Source organism: Manacus candei, unplaced genomic scaffold, assembly GCF_025592945.1.
Source record: "Manacus candei isolate 608988 ecotype Guabito, Panama unplaced genomic scaffold, ASM2559294v1 h1tg000096l, whole genome shotgun sequence".
In the NCBI taxonomy this organism is placed as follows: Eukaryota; Metazoa; Chordata; class Aves; order Passeriformes; family Pipridae; genus Manacus; species Manacus candei.
In genome coordinates, this window is record NW_026138144.1 from 807,877 (window position 1) to 825,369 (window position 17,493).

General features: G+C 60.7%; 1 protein-coding gene across 1 annotated transcript in view; it reads right to left on the minus strand.

The window, feature by feature from the left end:
• Nucleotides 1–249: 249 nt before the first annotated feature.
• The window catches only part of MRC2 (mannose receptor C type 2), a 28,803-nt gene continuing 11,559 nt past the window's right edge, over nucleotides 250–17,493 (minus strand). Inside the window, exons 3-30 of the mRNA XM_051768659.1 lie at nucleotides 17,274–17,447; nucleotides 16,905–17,069; nucleotides 16,611–16,724; nucleotides 15,903–16,046; nucleotides 15,233–15,421; nucleotides 14,371–14,525; nucleotides 13,922–14,029; nucleotides 11,487–11,602; nucleotides 11,163–11,311; nucleotides 10,828–11,045; nucleotides 10,477–10,619; nucleotides 9,803–9,905; nucleotides 9,575–9,713; nucleotides 9,275–9,310; nucleotides 8,796–8,956; nucleotides 8,455–8,522; nucleotides 8,036–8,136; nucleotides 7,803–7,948; nucleotides 7,000–7,114; nucleotides 6,745–6,908; nucleotides 6,411–6,519; nucleotides 5,719–5,954; nucleotides 5,459–5,627; nucleotides 5,133–5,282; nucleotides 4,781–4,900; nucleotides 4,098–4,277; nucleotides 3,693–3,719; nucleotides 250–3,054 (exon numbers count right to left, since the gene is read on the minus strand). Of these exons, the coding sequence (XP_051624619.1) occupies nucleotides 2,834–3,054; nucleotides 3,693–3,719; nucleotides 4,098–4,277; nucleotides 4,781–4,900; nucleotides 5,133–5,282; nucleotides 5,459–5,627; nucleotides 5,719–5,954; nucleotides 6,411–6,519; nucleotides 6,745–6,908; nucleotides 7,000–7,114; nucleotides 7,803–7,948; nucleotides 8,036–8,136; nucleotides 8,455–8,522; nucleotides 8,796–8,956; nucleotides 9,275–9,310; nucleotides 9,575–9,713; nucleotides 9,803–9,905; nucleotides 10,477–10,619; nucleotides 10,828–11,045; nucleotides 11,163–11,311; nucleotides 11,487–11,602; nucleotides 13,922–14,029; nucleotides 14,371–14,525; nucleotides 15,233–15,421; nucleotides 15,903–16,046; nucleotides 16,611–16,724; nucleotides 16,905–17,069; nucleotides 17,274–17,447 (3,920 nt within the window). The 3' untranslated portion in view covers nucleotides 250–2,833. The remainder of the gene's footprint in view (nucleotides 3,055–3,692; nucleotides 3,720–4,097; nucleotides 4,278–4,780; nucleotides 4,901–5,132; nucleotides 5,283–5,458; nucleotides 5,628–5,718; nucleotides 5,955–6,410; nucleotides 6,520–6,744; nucleotides 6,909–6,999; nucleotides 7,115–7,802; nucleotides 7,949–8,035; nucleotides 8,137–8,454; nucleotides 8,523–8,795; nucleotides 8,957–9,274; nucleotides 9,311–9,574; nucleotides 9,714–9,802; nucleotides 9,906–10,476; nucleotides 10,620–10,827; nucleotides 11,046–11,162; nucleotides 11,312–11,486; nucleotides 11,603–13,921; nucleotides 14,030–14,370; nucleotides 14,526–15,232; nucleotides 15,422–15,902; nucleotides 16,047–16,610; nucleotides 16,725–16,904; nucleotides 17,070–17,273; nucleotides 17,448–17,493) is intronic.

A 17,493-nucleotide genomic window follows, 5' to 3' on the forward strand; every position in this document is an offset into this window, starting at 1 on the left:
TCTCTCTGAACCCAAACCATTCTAGGATTTTATCAAACAGAAACTCCAGTGCTTTCCCAAGGACCCTGCTCCACCTGACCCCTTCATTGAGCTCAGGAGTCACAGACAAATAAATGTTGCCCATTCTCCTTCCCCTTCTGCCTCCAGCCAACTCTTCCAACCAACCAGCAGAGCAAAGCCATCGTATCCAAAACCCACAAGGAATCAATACAACATCCCCCTTACCTGGGCAGCCTTGGAGTCTCCCCTGCTGGAGGCAGGTTAAGTGTCATTTCAGCTTCGTTTGCTACTTGTCAGGGACACAGGGAAAGACAACTTTTGTTTTTCCCAAATAAAAGGAAAAAAAAAAAAGGTAGAAAATAAGTGGGGAAGGAAATTTTATTTCCAAGCTTCTAAAAGGATCTTACAAACCACAGAGAGTAAAAAAAATGCAAAACTATATATATATATTATATATATATATAATTGACAGGGTCCTTTTAAGCAATTCTTCACATTATCTAATGGTGATAGGAGATACCACGTAACCATATATGTGTTTTCCTGTAATCCTGATCACTGCCAACAGCTGACAAAACTCTTCTCAGACAACATTTCCCCTAGACTGTACAGATTCCTTTTCTTGAAAGCAAAGGAGAAGAAGGAAAGAAAACAAATTAATCAAGGAGAAAAAAAAAAAAAGAAAAGAAACTCTCTAAAGCGAGGTGTTCCAGGTTGGGCTGTGGGAGAGCCAGGGGTGACACCTCCTGCATGGCTGTGGGACCTCCTTCCCAGCCCTGGCACTCCATGCCTCTCCAGGGCACGGATTTTCCTCTAGCATGGATAATTCCCCACTATCCCAGCCATACCTCCTGTGTTCCCACCCTGCCCAGGGTCTCATGACTTCTCCAAACGAGCCCCAACCCTGCCCTGACCTCAGCACCGCTCCTCGCTCTCTCCTGCCCACCAATCCTGACCTCAACCTTTATTCATTAGGACTTCTTAACACCTCTGCCCATCCAGGAGGAGTTCATCCTGGACCTCCATCCCCAGCAACAGCACAGCTTCAAGCTCAGCATCCCTCCTGCTATTCCAAGCATCCCAGCAGCAGGAATGCTGGCTATGCTGGGGATGAGGAGGGATTCACGCTCAGCTTTTCAGGATCTAGCACTCACATCAAGAAGCCACGGGCCCGTGGACAGAACCAACAGCTCCAAAACAGAGAGGACCTCAGGAAATAAATGCAAAGAAAGCTGAGAGAGAAACAGAGCCGGGGCAGCTCCGTGAGCTCCAGATTCTTCCTCACCCTGAAATGTCGTGGCAGCTTTTGGACATTGCCAAAAAGTAAACAAAATCCCAATGGTCCCTTGTTCCCCCATCCCACCCCCAACAGTTTCTTAAACACTTAATGTCCAGCTTAAGTGAAATCAACAGATTTTAAAATCCGCACAGGTGTCAAAAAAGAGAGTTACAAAAATTCGCTTGTTCCCATTGCTACAGCAAAACCAACCCCAACTTGAGCCTTGGAGGCAGAGGGCTAAAGGCAACATCTCCTGTAGGGTTGTGCCACTCCACTTCAGAGGTCCAAGGGGCTCTTTGGGTCCCATTCCCAGCAGGGAACCCCCCTTGGGGCCCAAACAACTCTCGCTGTCTCCAGGCATCCTGTCCTGGGGATGCTGCTGCCGGCAGCTGATGGAGGAGGATGGCTCAGCCCAGGGCACTCCTGCTCCTTCTTGCACAGCTTAAAAGCCAGGCAGGGGCTTAGCTACATGCTGCCTTCCTCCTCCACCTCCTTCTCCTCTGCTACACCCTACATGGGAAACAGGCAACCACACAGACCCCAGCCAGCTGTGTGAAAGAACGTATATATTCAGCACGCACTCAGTACAGTTTAGCAACAGAAGCTACCATCGTTCCCTTAAAGAACCAACAGACCACCGAGCTTCAAAACAGCCACCAAGGCTTCCAAGTCCTCCCCACCCTACAGCCCTGACCCTCGGCCTTCTGGCCCCAGCAAGGCACCAGTGGCAGGTGATCCCAGCCCCGCACTGTCCCTGCCCGGCGAGGGACAGAGGGTGGCCCCGGCTCTCTGGTAGCGCCCTGTTCCACAGCACCCAGCTCCTCCCGCGGGGCCTGGGCTGCTGGGGACGCCAAGGGTGCTCCCGCTGGAGGGCCCTGGCCAGCAGTTTGCTCCGGTGCTGCCCCCTGCACTTATTTGGGGAGAGAGGGAACACACCAAAGAAAACAGGACAAGCTGTGGCTGCCGGCCAGAGGAGAGGAGATCCCATCCCAGGGAGCAGAGGGGATCCCATCGCTGATCCCGGGGGGGGTCCACGCTTGGATCTCTGCGGCGTCGTCTCCGCTGCTTTCTGCTGGAGGGGGGGGACGAGGCCGAGGAGGGGGAGAGGAGCGGCACAGTGGTGGGGACGGGGGTGGCAGGACCCTCGCTACTGCACGTGGAGGGGAGGTAGATCGGCTTTGGAGACCTCTTGCCAGGGAGGATGGATGTCTTCTGGGACACCAGCTCGGTTCCTGGGGGGAAGAGCCCTGAACACCTGCCCTTGCCTTATCCCAAGTGGAAGGTGTCTCAGAGCCCGGAAAGCTCTTGACCTTGGAGGGGGGCAACCTTCCTTGAAACCTTTTAGCCCTGAAAGTGCCTCCACGGCAGCTGGGGACAAGCCCGGAGGTGACCTGTGGGGCAGGAGGGACCCCAGCTCCCTCCTCGTGCCCACCGACCCCGAGCCCGGCCCCTCTCCCTGCCCCGCCGCCCCTGCCCCGCGCCGGGGGGGCTGCGTGTGCCGCGCTGCCCGTCCTCCCCCCTCCCCAGGCCCCGTCCCCAGCGTCCCCCCTGCCGTTAGTCCTGCTGCTCGTTCATCTCCATGTCCGACACCAGGATGTTCTTCTCGGCGGCCTCGCCGGGGTTGGAGGTGGTGCGGCTGTAGCGGGCGCTCTCGAAGGCGCCGCGCTCGGCGCTGCGCCGGCGCCGGTACAGGAACACCACGACCCCCAGCACGGCACAGAGCGCCAGCGCCGACACCACCACCACCGCGATGGCCGTCGTGTTCTCCGGCAGGGCTGCGGGAGGAGAGGCCGGTGAGAGGCAGCTGGGTGGCTCCCACAGCCTCAGTCAGACCGCGGTTTTGGGCAGGATCGTGGAATTGGGGGATATCCTGAGCTGGAAGGGACCCACAAGGATCATCCAGTCCAGTTCCTGGCCCTGCACCACGTCCCCGTTGTGCAAACGCTCCTTGAGCTCTGGAGCCTTGGGGCTGTGACCACTGCCCTGGGGAGCCTGTTCACTGCTGTTCCCCCAAGGATGGGTCAACACAGGAACCTGCTTTGTTGTTCTGGGGACATCCTGCCCCTGGCAGAGCTCCTGGGGCTGGGCAGACACTCTGGGTCATATGCAGGAACATCTGGCAGCTGCCTGAGAAGGAAGTTGGGGATCCCACCAGCAAATGTGGTGTCCATCCCCCAGCTTGGCCAGGCACTGCGGGCAAGGGCAGGAGAGCCTGGCAAGGGGCTGGCCAGACACACACCTCCATGGCTCCTGCCGCTGGGGAGCCCTAGTCCAGGGTCAAAGCCACTTGGGAATGGGATTTCCCACCCACAAACCCCATTCTTTGGTTATTTGCACAATCCAGGCTGCAGCACAGGTCTCCAGCACTGGTTACCAGTCCCAGGACTGTGCCCAAGCTGACAGTGCCACTCACCTGCCCTGGAAAAGCTGCTCTCCTCCACTGCAACAGCAACACAGACAGGTGAGTGCACGGCCACACCACCCTCCCCTCTCCCCAGTGCCAGCACCACTGCCTCCACCCCCTCCACTGCTCCCAGCACCACACCACGGACACTGGGTGCTGCACAGCTGGGGGGGTCCTCTGCTCTGCTCCACCCATGCCCCACCAGCCTCATCCTGCCCCAAGAGGCCAACCCAGCTACTGAGACATGCACAGCCCACCACTGAGCCCAGCGGGGACCTAAAACCCTGACACCAGCACCTGCACTGGAATTACCCAAAACACATGGCTGGTGCTGCCAGCAGGACAGAGCTCTGCCCCCCAGCACTCTGCTCAGGCCCTCAGCTCACCCCACCACGGGCAGCAGAGGGGTCCTACCTCGGGGGATCTTGCAGATGACCCCCATGGTGACGTTGGTGCAGGAGCCCAGGCGCCACACGCCGTTGCTGCTCTGGATCCAGTAGCAGCTGTTCTGGCTGAGCATGCTGGGCCCTGTGTCATGCTGGCCCCAGTTGGAGTAGTTCACAGCAGTGTTGTCATGCCAGACCAAGGTGCCACCTGGGAAATGGGACAATTAGGCCTGGGGAGGCTGAAGGGGACACCCCATCTCTGTCCCACTTCAGGAAGCACAGGCAGGTGTGATGGGGCAATGGGATTTGGAGCAACCTGGGCTAGTGGAAGGTGTTTCTGCCCATGGCAGGGGGTTGGAACTGGATGGTGTTTAAGGTCCCTTCCAACCCAAACCATCCCATGATTCTGTGATTCTGTGATGGGGAGGTCTGATGGGGTGATGGGGAGGACCAGGGGCCACAGGGCTCATTCCTGCATCTGCAGGCTCCAGTGTCTTGGAGAAGACTCTGGGATTCCCATCCCACCAAACCAGAGGAGGACACACATGGCATATCCAGCATGGCCTGAAGAACTGGTGTTCCTGTCACACCATGGCATGAGCTCCCCTCATTGGTGCCACCAGCAAGGGCTTCCTCTGCTCACTGCAGACCCAGTGGGAATTCATGGGGGTGCCTGGGGGAATATCTCAAACCTCACTCCTTCCTTTGTACCTTTGGGGTTGAAGGTCATGCCCAGCCAGGCCCCCTTGGAAGGGCCCTCGTACGACTGGAGATGCTCCCACACAAAGACATTCTCCATCTCGTCCTGGATGGACAACACTGTGCCACCGACTGTGGAGGGAACAGCGACATGGGAGAGCCCAGAACTCAAAGGATGGAGCTGGGGGAGCAGCAAAGCTGAGGAACCACCCATGAACCACCTGATGGTTGGGTAACCCTCACATGGAACAGCAAGGAGACGATGACTGACCCAAGCCAGGCATGGGTAGAGGGACAGGGGAGCTCTGTTGCACCCACAGACATCCTGGGCATCTCACCCTCTACCACCTCAGCCCCCTCATACCTTTCTGGCACCTCCTCATGGCATCCTTCTGCCCCAGGGTGATCTCCATGTGGAAGGTGTAGCAGTGGTCCCGGAAGGGGATCCAGGACGAGTCCTCCAGCGATTTGGGACAGCTGCCACTGTAGCTCCACTTGTGCGTGCGGGGGGCACCTGGGGAGCACACGGCACACTGAGTGGGGTGAAGGGGCACAGGGCACCGAGGTCCCACGGCACGTCGGGGCACTCAGACCCACAGGGACATGCAGAGAGCCCTATCCGGGTGGGATGCCATCTCCAACCATTGGTGGCACCCCACCTGACCACCCAGTGCCCCCCTTGGCCAGCACCTGTTCGGAGCTGGCAGATGCCCCCCTGGAGCTTGGTGTCGCAGCCGGCCGTGCGCCAGCTCCCGTCCGCATCCATGTAGGAGCAGCCCGTGATCTGCTGGGGCTCCCCATCCTGCCAGTTGGTGTACACCACGTTCTCCTCCGTCAGCCACGAGTAGCTCCGGCCTCCCTGGAGGAGAACCAAGGGGAGGAGACGCTGAGGGGGCTGCCATGACCCCCTTAGGGTCACCCTGCCCCAGGCACCTGCCCCCTTCCCTCACCTCGTCGGCCAAGCCGATCCAGAGCGGGGCCCGCAGGCTGCTGACGGCCTGGGTGAGGAAGGCCTGGCTGTAGGGGTCGGGGATGGTGGCCAGGGTGGCGTTGAGGGTCTCACAGAGCAGCAGGGCCTCGTGCCACCTGAGGGGTTTCTGCAGGATGCGGTAAGTGCTGTTGTGGTAAAAGAGGGCGCCGGTGGGCGAGGGCGGGTACGGCGTCCGCGCAGGGCTCAGGGCCGGGTCTGGGGGGAGCAAAGAGACACGGTCAGAGGGCACGGAGGGCACTCCTGCATCCCAGGAGGGGTCACCCCCTTGTCCGTCCCTACCCAGGCCCGGCTGTCCCTGTAAGTGCTGCACTGGTGCAACCAGGGAGGGCAGAGGGACGTCCCCAGGGATGAGAGCAGTGACACCCTGGCACCATCCCCACCTTGGAGCCTGTCCACTAGGATTCACATCCCTACGGAACATGCTGAGCCAGGCTGACAGGTACAGGTTTGGGGCTGTCCCACAGATAGCTGTGATGGGGGACCACCCCCCAAGTCAAGCCTGTCTCCCTGAGCTCCTCCAGCACCAGGAGCTCCTCCCAAGCTGAGTTGACGGCTCGGAGCTCCCCAGCCCCACCACTCATGGGGTACCAGGGTGGCAGTGGCAGGTCCCCAGCCAGCAGAGCTGGGGCTGTCCCCTCATGCCCCCCCTACCTATGCTCCGCTGGCAGATGTAGCCGTGCTTCTCCTCCAGGCAGCTCCTGTCGTCCCAGCGTCCCGTGAAGAGAGGGGGTGAGCCGTGCCACACCACCACACAGTTGGTCTGCAGAGCCAAGCCACGGGGTCAGCACTGCCCTTAGCACTGTCATCCCACCCTGTGGACACTCCCCCACCAGGGGTGTCCCCTGGTGGGCAGGTCCCCACCCTGCAGGGCCGGATCCTGCTGTGCCCTTGGAGAGCCACCCCTGCTAAAACCTTCCCTTGCCATGGTGGCACAGGGGACTGAGACCTTCCCAGGGGCTGGGGGTGCTGTGGGGGTCTCTCTCACCGGTTTGTCGCGGGGGTTGGAGGTGCTGCAGCCCGAGGGCTCCCCGGGGGCCCAGCTCACGTGCCGCAGGGGCTCCCCCTCCACCCACTGGAACTCCCTCTGCGCGTCGTGGAGGCCGATCCAGAGGTCGAAGGAGATGTTGGGCAGCATGGATGTGATGAAGGCTGCGAGGGACAGGGGAGGGGCTGAGAACCACCCCTGGCAGGGCCCCAGCCAGCAGGGCTGGTGGGGTTGGTGGGGGCAGCGGGGACCTACCCTGCTCCAGGGGGCTGGAGATGGTGGCCAGGACGGCGCCCTGGCTCTCGCACGCCTGCTTCGCCTCCGGCCACTTCACTATCTCGCCTTTGTTGTGGCCATTGAAGCTGAAACACTGCACAGGCAGCGGCACAGGATGGTCCACGGGGGGCAGCTGCCCCTCACCCTGAGCTCTGCACCCTCCCCATCCAACCACCCTCTGCAGCTTCATTCTGCCCCGGTTGCGCTTCTCCCCTTTGCACCCTCACATCTACCAGCCCCCAGCCACTCCTGCACTCCCACCTCTCTCCTGGCATCCCTGTGCACGCACCTCACCACCCCCTCCTGCACCCCCACCCCACAGCACACCTCTCCCAGCATCCCTGTTAATGCACCCCCCAGCATTCCCTAAAAAACATGTGCGAGAACCCCTCTTCATCCTGCCATTCCAAAGCCACCCACTCTCCACCTCCACAGGGCTGGTGGAAGACCAGGAGGTGACCATCACCTCTCCCTCCTGCCATCCCCTCCCCATCCTGCTGACTCCTGTCCTTCCTGCCACCCTCTCTCCCTCCAGTTCTTCATCCTGCCATCCTCTCTCCATCCTGCTCTCCCCTCTCCATATGACCATTCCCTCTCCCATCCTGCCATCCCTTCCTTCCAGCCCTCTCCTCTTTCTCCTGCCATCCCCTTCTCCACCCCGCCATCCCCTCTCCCTCCTGCCATCCCCTTCTCCACCCTGCCATCCCCTCTCCCTCCTGCCCTCCCCTCTCCCTCCTGCCCTCCCCTCTCCATCCTTCCATCCCCTCTCCCTCTGGCTGTACCTTGCTGAGGAATTGCACCCATCCTCGGGGACAGCCCCCGGCTGTGGGAGCGGGTGCCGGAGGGAGCGAGGGCTTCACGGCCGTCGCGTTGCTCCGCTTGCAGATGTAGGGCAGAGCTGTCATGCACTTCTGGTCCCCCCAGTCCTCTGTGGGGAGGGACAGGCTGGGCATGACCCCAGTCCTCACCGAGCCCCTCATGGCCCTGCCCTCACCTGGGCTGGCCCTGCCCTCACCTCTGCTGGCCGTCATGTACACACACTTCCTGTCCTTGCCGATGGGCCGGGGCTTGCCCGGTGCCCAGGAGATGAAGTTGAGGAGGGACCCATCAGACCACCTGGAAAAGCACCGGTGGGAGCACAAAAAAAAGAGCTGAGTGGCAAATGGGACCGGCTGCGTGCCCTAACTGGGGAGCGTGTCCCACCACTGCCCTCCTGGGTGAGGATCTCCATCCCAGCACCTCAGGATGGCAGGTGCTGAGCCACGGTGCTCACAGCTGGGGATGGTGGGGGGGGGGACGAGCAGGGCCATGGTGGTGTGGGAATGTGCTGGGGATGGTGGTGTGGGGACATGCAGGGACATGGTGGTGTGGGAATGTGCTGGGGATGGAGGTGTGGGGACATGCAGGGACATGGTGGCTCTGTCTGTGACTTACTTGAACCTCCCATCGTTCTCGTAGGTGTTCAGCCCAATCCACCAGTGCTGCTCCTGGCCCCTGGAGAACTGCACACCCGAAGAGGACATGTCAGTGCCCTGCAGGGACTGGGTGTATTTGGGGACAACAGAGGCTGTCACAGGGATCAACCCTCCCCTCCCTGCCCTCAGCTTGCACCAGGACACAAAACATCACCTCACTGAGCCCCAAACCCACTCACAGGCACTGCACAAGCCCACTGTGACCCCAGCAGAGCCCAGCGCCCCCAAACAACATCCCTCCAGCAAAGGGTGAAAGAAGAGAAGGAAGAGCAGCCCGGGGGAGTCCCATCCCCCTGGTACCTTCTTCAGGTTCTGGCCCAGGAAGCGCAGCTCGGCCTCGCCGTGCACCGACACCAGCTCGGCCTGGAACCAGCTGCAGATGCGCTGGGCCTGCAGCCACGTCGAGTGGTGCTCGAAGAACTTGTACTCGGCCTCCTGGTACTTCACCCACTCTTTGCTGCCTGCAGGCAGGGACCGGGGTCACGCTGAGGCCGTGACACCCCTGCCATGGCCACCTTGTCCCTTGGTCCCCGCGTGTTTTGAGCCTCTCCTGCAGTGGGCAGGCCTGATTCTGCCCAGTTCCTGCCGCAGTCCCTACAGCCATGTGGTGCACGGAATGCCTGGGCTCCCCGCCCTCCCACTGCCCTGCCCAGGATCCATCCCTCTCTGGGTAACACTGCCTGGATGCTCTGAAGGGGTGGTGCTTGTGATGGGGCAGCAGAGGCCCAAGGAGGACAGTTTATGCCCGACGAACACACAGACAGCCATGGTCAACACACCTTGGGTCGTGATCTCCGGCTCCTTCACGTCAGCACCTGGAGAAAGGGCAAGGAGAGGCTGTCAGTGGGATGCAGGGCTGGGATGCTCCCACTGATGCTTCCCTGCAAACCACCTGTGGGCTCCAAGGCTGGGATGCCCTCCCAAATCCCCCCAGGAGGAACAGCACCTCTCTCTGACCCGGAACTTGGAATCATCCTCCCACCTCCCAAGGATTCCCCTGCACCTGCTCCGCGGCCCCGCAGCCCATCCTCCTCCAGGTCAGTCACAGCTGGGGGGCTTGGGGGCCCCTTTGCTGGTACCTTTGGGCAGTTTGCAGATCCAGTCCAGCTGGGCTTCGCACTGCATCGGCATCCACTGCAGGGAGGCCAGGTCCAGCACCGCGCACGGCCGGATGTCGTCGTCGTCGTAGTTGCTGCGGTCAAAGTTGTGGTAGAAGAACTGGGGGTCGAGAGAGATGGGCGGTGTTGGGCATTTCCACCAGCACTGGATTTGCCCCCCCCCTGCACCCCAAACGCCCCAAGACTCACCCCCAGCCCATCACTCCACCTCCAGCTCCGGTCCCCCGCAGGGTCCCGCCGGTTCAGGCCGATCCAGAACCAGTGCTGCTCGTGGAGCTCCGGCTCCGACTCCCTGGGGGAAGCCAGGGGGATGGGTGAGAACACAACCCTCCTCCAAACCAGAGGGGTTTACATTTATACACAAATATCTATTATTAAATTACATATATATATATATAAAATTATATATTTATACACAAATATATAGTATACAATTGTTATTTTATATATTTGTTTATACACGATTATATATTATTTATATATACACAGATATGTATTACATTTATACACAAATATATATTAATAATCTGGCCTTTTTCTGTTTGTTTTCAAAGCCTACCATCCCCACACACTGGAAGGCAGGAGTTGGGATAACAGGTTCAAGGCTGGAGGCGTTTGAAACCCAAGCTCCATCCTCTAATTACACTGAACTTCCTGCACTTCTCCCACACCCTGCACTTTCCTGCACATTTCCCACATCAGCCACACCTACTGATGCACCTTCTGCACACCAGTTTGTGCTCAGAGAGCCCCATTCATGCCTCAACCCCCCACCCATGTGTGCCAGAGCGCTGTGAGGGCTGCAGGCTCGTGCCAAGCACCCTCTGGCAGCGGGACATGTGCTGGTGCCACCAGCTCCTCACCCAAAAATCTTGTTGAGGGTGTTGGCGACAAAGTGCTCCTCCTCGTAGCTGCCCAGGCTGAGCAGCTGGGCCCCCAGCTCCCGGCAGAACTCCTGCGCCGCGATCCACGTCTTCTTCTCGTGCAGCTTTTCGAAGGTGAACACCTGGGGGAGGAGGAACCCACGGTGTGGGGGGCTCAGAAGCAGGAGAGGAGCAGAACATCATCCCCACACCCTGGGCCACGCTGCCACCACCCAGCCCCAGCCAGGCTTGTGTGCTCTGGGCTGCCTCTTGCACCAGAACATGTTCCTTCACCCCCTGCACCACAGGAGGCACAGGCACCCCCCAAACAGCCACGGGAACGCCTCTCACCTTGTAGCAGTGCCGGAGTTTGGGGTCGGAGCTCCAGCCCGGGGGGCAGGTGGCGGTGAGGCTGGGCGTGGGGTAGGGCCCGGGCAGCTCGGGGTTCACCGGCGTGCCCAGGTTCTGCCGGCAGATGTACTTGGCCTTGAAGGTGCTGCAGTTCTTCACCTCCCACAGCCCCATGGAGCTGCCGGTGGCCAGGGCCACGCAGCCACCCTTGTTGTAACCTGGAGCGCTCACGGGAGTGGAGGGGACGCAGCCTTAGGGTGGGGCCGTGCCGGGGGGCAGAGCCAGCACCCGCCCTGCTGGAGGGGGTGTCCCCGGGCCACCCCTGCCCCCCTTACCGGGCTGGTCGCGGTTCCAGTGCGTGTACATCACCTCGTCCCCGCTCAGCCAGCGGAACGCGCCCGTCTCGTTGATGTCCTGCAGGGCTGTCCAGAAATACTCCCCGTCCCAGCCGTAGATGAGGCTGCTCACATAGGCCTGCTCGAACCTGGGGGGGGCCAGAGGGGGTGATGCTGTGAGCTGACACGGCCTGTGATGGCCCAGCCCTTGTGGGGTCACTCCCCACCTCAGGGGGCTCAAACCCAGCGCTGGTGTGGCACTACCTGTTGGTGATGGCACTGACCTGTTGGTGATGGCACTGACCTGTTGGTGATGGCACTGACCTGTTGGTGATGGTGACCAGCGTGGAGCCGTAGTCGGAGCACATCTTGCGGGCGTCGCTGTAGGGGACACGGTCCTCGCCCAGCCAGAAGCAGGACGGGCTGTGCCACTTCCAGCCCTGGGGATGGGTGACAGGGGACGTCCAGCACTGCCCGCCCAGACCTCCCCAAAGGATGGGAGCAATCCCAGGGCACGGGAGCAACGTCCCACGTCCCCTGCCACCACCTCTGCCTTCTCCCGGGAGGTCTCCTGCCCCCGGCTGCCCCAGCTTGACCCCGCTCAGCTTTGAGCTCCAACAAGCCCCTGGCCCCAGGGGACGGGGCTGCAGGGAAAACAAACACCCAGGCAGCTTCAAAGCCGGGGAAAAGGCTCTCCCTGCCAGGGTCCGGCCCGGCCGGGGCGCGGGGAGGGGAACACAATCCTCCTCTTCACGCTGCGGGGCCGAGTCCAGAGCGAGTCCCACCACAGCCGGCTTTAATCCCCCGCCTTGTTGATGTTGGAGCCTCTCCGGGGCTGGAGACACAATAGTGCCTGTTTTCTGCCAGAGCAGGGAGCGGGGCGGCCCCGGGGCTGGCAGTGGCCCCTTGGCAAAGCGGGGACGGACACGGGGGCTCATCCACGAGAGGGAACACATGCCCTTCCCAAGGGTGGAGCAGCTGGGGCAGCAAGTGGCCTCAGGCTCAGGAACACCCTGGAAGGGGAAGTATCACTGGGATTCTACTCCTGGGTCCCCTGGGCACTGGAAGGACGGTGGGGGACACGTGCCATACGTAGTGTCATCAGCATGGTGAGGAGGGAAGCAGGAGTAGCTTTAGGAGATGAAAACAACCCCAAATCCCATTTTTGCCCTACAAGTTCCTGCTCCTACAGTCCTTCCTCAAAGTTGGCAAAGCCAGGTACAGACCCACCAGCTGGGTCCCTCTGGAACAACATGGATGCCCCTGAGCAGCCAAGAAAGGGCCCATCCTGGGACAGTGTGGGTTCCTGATGCCCCCAGAAGGATCTGGATGTCCCCAGAGGGGTCCCCAACCAGCTCCATGCCTCAGCACCCCAAAAACCCCATGGATGCTCTCCCACACACTGGCCACCACAGGCAGTCCCTGGATCCAAAAGAGGGCCAGGATGGGATCCTCAACCCCAACTGCTGCCTCCAGCTCCTAATGCCAGTGTGTCCCCACATCCCTCTCCAGCTCTGCCATTCCCACTGCCCAGACCTCCAGCCCTCACTGCTTCCTTTAAGGCTGTTCCAAAATTAAAGAAGGTTTGGAGAAGGGGAAAAAAAGCACCAAAGCCATCATGAAAAACCAGCATGGTGGCTGGAGAGGACTGGGGCCAAATCCCCCGAGCAAGATGATGATCTGGGTGGCAAAAGGCGTCATTGAGGATGAGGAAGGGGAAGAAGGATAGGAAAAGGTCTTTCCCTGGTTGATTTACCACTCCCAGTTTGTTTCTCAGCCATGGAGCCATCTCTGCTGGGCACCCGGGGCCAGGGTAAAACTGTAGCTGGGGAGGCAGGAGGAGTTAAATCTCCGTGGGGACATCTTATGTGTCAGGATGTCCTATGAGGTCAGGACTGTTCTGGGGACATGCAAATGGGTGGTGATGGAATTTTGCCCACCAAGTGCCTCATCCCCAGCACCTGCTGACACTGGGGCTCCTCTGGCTACAGCTGGCAGCCCCCATATCTGGCCTGGTGTGGCAGCTTGCTGTGCTGCCCTGAGCTCTGGCAGAGCAGAGTGGCTGCTGGGGTTTGGCAACGGGATGAGGACCCAAGGAGGAGCCCAGCAGCACCTCTGGGAGCTGGCCCAGCGTGGCTGCTTGGTAGTCTGAGCGTGAGAGCCTGCTCTGAAACATTGGGAGAGGTTCAAGAGTGGCAGCACTGCCAGGCTCAGCAACTGGAGACTTCACAGAGCCACAAAAGCCACTTCCCAGCAAAGCGTGGGAACGGGGCGGCCTCAGCCCCCCGTGGCAGCTGGGGAAACTGAGGCAGAGCATGGGCTGGGTGAGAATCTGCCAGTTTGGTGTCCCCAGAAGGCCTGTGCCCCGCCCAGGGAGGGCAGCCTGCCAGCAGGCCCAGGCACGGGGCCGGCAGCCGCCTCTGTCCCGCCAGGCTCCCACGTGCGGCAGCTTTGCTGCCGTGTTTTGGCACGGAGAGAGGCAAAGGGAAAAAAATGAACATCCCTGCTGGCAGCCAAGGCAGCCCGAGGAGGAGGCTCTTGGATGATGTTCACAGACACATGTGTGTCGTGTCCCAGTTTCTTCCTGTGACCTCCCAGAGCCACGGAGGCAGCGAAGGGCTCGGCAGCCCCAGGGTCTCTGCTGCACCAGCAGCTCCCGGGCACAGACCCCACAGCTCCGGGTGCTGCCCATCAGGGCTCCCCAAAATGGTTTCAGCCCTGGAGAGATGCAGCCACCTCCAGCCCCAGGGGCCCCTCACCTTTCGGCATCCATGGTCATCCTCCTCCTTCTCCTGGCTCACCCGACCCGGCTTTTTGCAGATGGATGGCAGGGTCTGGTTGCAGGGGCTGTCGTTCCACCTCCCTTCCTGCACGGTGGGAGAGGAGCAGGAATCAGCCTATCCCGACAGCCTGGGGAATTCCCCAGCCCACCCACCCCCACCTCGGGTCCACAGACTTTCCTTCCCTACACCAAATCCCTAAGGATGATGTGCTGGATCCCTCCCATCCCAACAGCTGGGATGAGCCAGGTTCAACCCAGCTGGAGGTGCTCCCTGAGGAATGCCTTCCTCAGGCATGAGGATAGTACAATGCTCCCTTTCCCCCTTGGGACCTTCCTATTTCCCCTCTGGGACCCCAAAACCCTCCTGAATTCCTCTGAATCCCCCCTGTTACACCCCCTGGGCCCCCCTGCCCCCCGGGCTCTCACCGGCCCCCAGATGGTGACACAGTCCTCCAGGCTGTCACGGAAGTTGTTGGGCTCGAAGGGGTGCCAGTACGTGAACCTCACGGGCGTCCCGTCCGACCACTCGAAGTTCATCTGCAGCTTGAGGTCATTTAGGCCAATCCAGAGCTCCTCCACATCTGCCAGGACAGGAGGGGAGGGCATGAAAGTTCCTCCTCCTGGCTGACATTGTGCAGAACCCACCGGTGACACAAGCCCTGCAGGGCTCAGCTCTGACCCCGGGCAGGAAAGGGCACAGCAGGGCAGCTCCTGCCTGCAAGGGTGGACCCCCAGAGTGGGAAACACAAGGACACGGACCCCCAGAGTGGGAAACACGGGGACATTTGCCAGCAGCTTTCAGAGAGCAGCTGGCAGCAGCAGAATGTGAAAGTCCAGACCTGCAGGCTCAAGTCCAGTGAGCTACTGGTTTTCAACCATTCCCTTCCATCCCGTCCCAATCTGCTCCCAGCTTGGAGGCTCCAGCATTTCCCCTCCTTGCTCCACCCTCCTATGGCTCATTGCTGGTCTCCTCCAGCAAGTCCAGCAGGACTTTGTTTCCCCATCTTTTCCTACACTAACCAGCTGGGACCAGCACCATTCCCAGCTGCAGCTGTGTAGTTTTTCCTCAGCACTGCAGGCTCCTGGGAACAGCTTTCACATTTGCTGGATGGGGGATGCACCCGGATTACGGGCTCCTCCAAGGAATACATCACCTCCCAGCCTGGGGCCTCCACTCCCTGCACAGCCACAAAGTCAACTCTGCAGCCTCCAGCACACCCAGGGACGTTCCCACGGACCCCACAACCGGATGGGAAGGGGGCTGCTGGCACAGCGGGCTCCTCCTCACCTTGCTTGATCTGCTTGGTGACGAATTCCAGCTCGGAGAGGGTGTGGATGCTGACCAGGTCCCCCCCACTCCTCAGGCAGGTCTTCTTTGCCTCCTGCCAGCTCTTCTTCTCTCCCACCAGCCGGTAGCAGTTGGACTGGAAGGGCTGCCAGCTGGGCTCGCAGTCCACCTTCACCTCCGACCACGAGTCTGGCAGGACACAAGGCAGCCTGAGGGCTCCTGCCAACCCTCCAGCCCCGTCCTTGGCAGGGAAGGGGCCGCAGTCCCACGGGGTGCTCAGCACAAGCCAAAGCCGCGGTGGGAAAGCCACGGCCAAAATGTAACAGGCGGTGGCAAGGTGAGGGAACGGCGGCTTCAGAGCTCCAGGGACAACCCAAATCCCTCCTGTCTGCAGAGGAGTGAGGGCAGAGCAGAGCACGGAGCACCCCCTCCCCTGGGGACCCGCTGCTCTCTGTCCCTCCCTCACCACCCAACCCGGAATGGCACCGAGCGCTTATTGGAGATGACTTCTCCCAAACCTTGGGAACCCTGAGGAGCTCAACCCCTGCTCCGCACACCCGGGGCAGGCCGGGGACACCACGGGCACCTCCGTGGGCAGCATCCCCTGGCCGTGGCGGGGTGGGAGTACACCCAGTGTGCCCATTCCCTGTGCTGCTCCTGCCCTGCTCACCCGTCAGGAAGGGGTCGGCCGTGGCGTTGGGCTTCTTCTTGCACACGTAGGGGAGGGCGATGCCGCAGTCGCGGTTCTGCCACCCCCCCGAGGACTCGGTGCGGATCACCCCGCAGTTCTCCTCGCTGGGGTTGTCAGGCTGGTCTGGAGAGCAGGGTGAGGGGGGACAGGCTGCTGAGGAACCACCAACAGAGCTCTCCCCGCTCCAGCACCAGTAAAACCCCATTTATTTCATTATTTTCTATGATAAGATGTGACCCCGCGTGCCCAGGTGGCAGTTGGGGGTCACGATGCCAGACCTGAACTGCTCCTGCCTGTCCCCAAACCTCCTGCGAGGGCATCACTGTCCCCACGGGTGTTTCTGGGTCCTTCTGCTCCCTGAGCACCTCAGGTTTAGGGAGGGGTGTCTGCAGCTGGGGACCCCACTCCAGCACTAAGCAGGGATGCAACACTCCAAACAAGGAATGTCAACCCAGCTTATCAGTGGGACCACCAAGGGTTTGCACATGTTCCCCCTCAGCACCCTGTGTCACCCCTCCAGCTCCACAGATGTCCCAGCTTGCTCCAATGCCCCCTGGGCCTCTCTGTCCTCAGGCAGTGAGGGGACACCCTGCAGCAGCCCAGGCCACCTCCCCTGCCACGTGGCCATCTCTGGTGGTCACAGGTTGTTCCCCAGCCCCCCGTCACCACCACGACCCCCCATCTCACCACTCTCCCAGTTGAGGTACTTGAGGGGCGAGTTGTCTGACCACTGCCAGCCTCCATTGATGTCCAGGTCGTTGAGCCCAATCCAGAGTGTGGAGCTGTACCCAGTCAGGAGCCCTGAGCCAACACAGCCAGAGGGGCAGGATCAGTCCCCCCAACCCCAGCTCAGTCCCCAGCCTGTCACCCCCTCAAAACCAACCACCCGGGGCAGGCAGAGCAACCTGGCAGTGGCAATGCCCATGGTGCCACCAGCTCTGCCCAGGCGAGGAGGACACAGCCAGGCTGCCACGACCTCACCATTGATGTAGGTCTGCTCGTGGATCTCGGTGATGCTCAGCAGGTTGGCCCCTTGCTGCTCACAGCTATTCCAGGCCTCCCGCCACGACAGCGTCGACTGGAAGTTGAACTGGTAGCAGCTGTTGGTGAGATGGTCCTTGTCCCAAAAGGTCTCGCAGTCGTTGCCTGTGGAGACGAGCAGGGTGAGCACCCAACACCCCCAAAATACCCCAATAACCCCGTGAACCCCACAACCTGCTGCTCCAGCACTGCAGGCTGCTGGCAGGAGGAGGGACGAGGCAGGACGTCAAGAGAGAGGAAGAAAAACCCCCAGGAGGGATGGGCATGGAGTTCCTGCTTTTCCCCATGGAATGTCTCCCCCCTACTCACTCTTTATGGGGCAGAAGCCCCAGCGCTCGTCCTTGCCGTAGTCCTGGGTGGTGGCACACCAGAGGTGCCCGTCCTCCCTCCCCGTGCTGGTGCACTCATGGAACCACTGGTTGTCATACTTGAAGGGGATGGTGCAGGGCTTCCCGTGGGAGTTGCCCTGGATGGTGTAAATCTCTGGGGGGAGAAGAGCAGCCCTTGCTTGAGGCCGTGTCTACAGGGC